General features: G+C 49.4%; 1 protein-coding gene across 1 annotated transcript in view; it reads right to left on the reverse strand.

Annotated features, from left to right (window-relative positions):
* mmp17a (matrix metallopeptidase 17a) overlaps positions 1-199 on the reverse strand; it is a gene marked incomplete at its 3' end in the record, with an annotated part of 21,149 nt that extends 20,950 nt beyond the window's left edge. Inside the window, 1 exon segment of the mRNA XM_083670034.1 lies at positions 145-199. Within this exon segment, the coding sequence (XP_083526160.1) occupies positions 145-184 (40 nt within the window). The 5' untranslated portion in view covers positions 185-199.
* Positions 200-629: the final 430 nt, after the last annotated feature.

The raw sequence follows: 629 nt of genomic DNA on the forward strand, positions 1-629 counted from the left end.
AAGCGTATCCATTTTTAGCAACACCACAATGAGATACAGTTACAATACAGAGAAAGCACAACACACACACGCACACACGCACGCACGCACGCACGCACACACACACGCACACACACACACACACACACACACACACACACACACCTAGCACCCCGGTCTCCTCCAGTCCTCCAAACTTCTGCATGGCTTTGATGGCTTTGGTCAGAGCCTCCTTGGTCTGCAGCTGTCCTGTCACCGGGTCAGGGGGCGGGAGATAGCCAAACTTACTCAGCCAATCCTGGAAGACACAACAGGAAGTGTTAAGGACCATTCCGGTCATTCCTAACCCCTGTGAAAGTGTTAATGAGTGCCGAATATGTGAATGTGTGTGTGTGTGTGTGTGTGTGTGTGTGTGTGTGTGTGTGTGTGTGTGTGTGTGTGTGTGTGTGTGTGTGTGTGTGTGTGCATGGGTGTAGGAGCGAGTTGGACATTAGGGGGGGTGGGGGGACACATTTTGATGGGGGGGTCCAGGGGCATGCACCCCCAGGAAGACATTTTGTGGAAAAAAAAGCTTTTAAATGCTCATTTACAGTGACTCTGTAAAAAGTATACAGACAAAACTTTATTCAAAACCTTGAATGCTCCCAATC

The sequence above is a fragment of the Argentina silus genome (assembly GCF_951799395.1).
Source record: "Argentina silus genome assembly, chromosome: 5".
In the NCBI taxonomy this organism is placed as follows: Eukaryota; Metazoa; Chordata; class Actinopteri; order Argentiniformes; family Argentinidae; genus Argentina; species Argentina silus.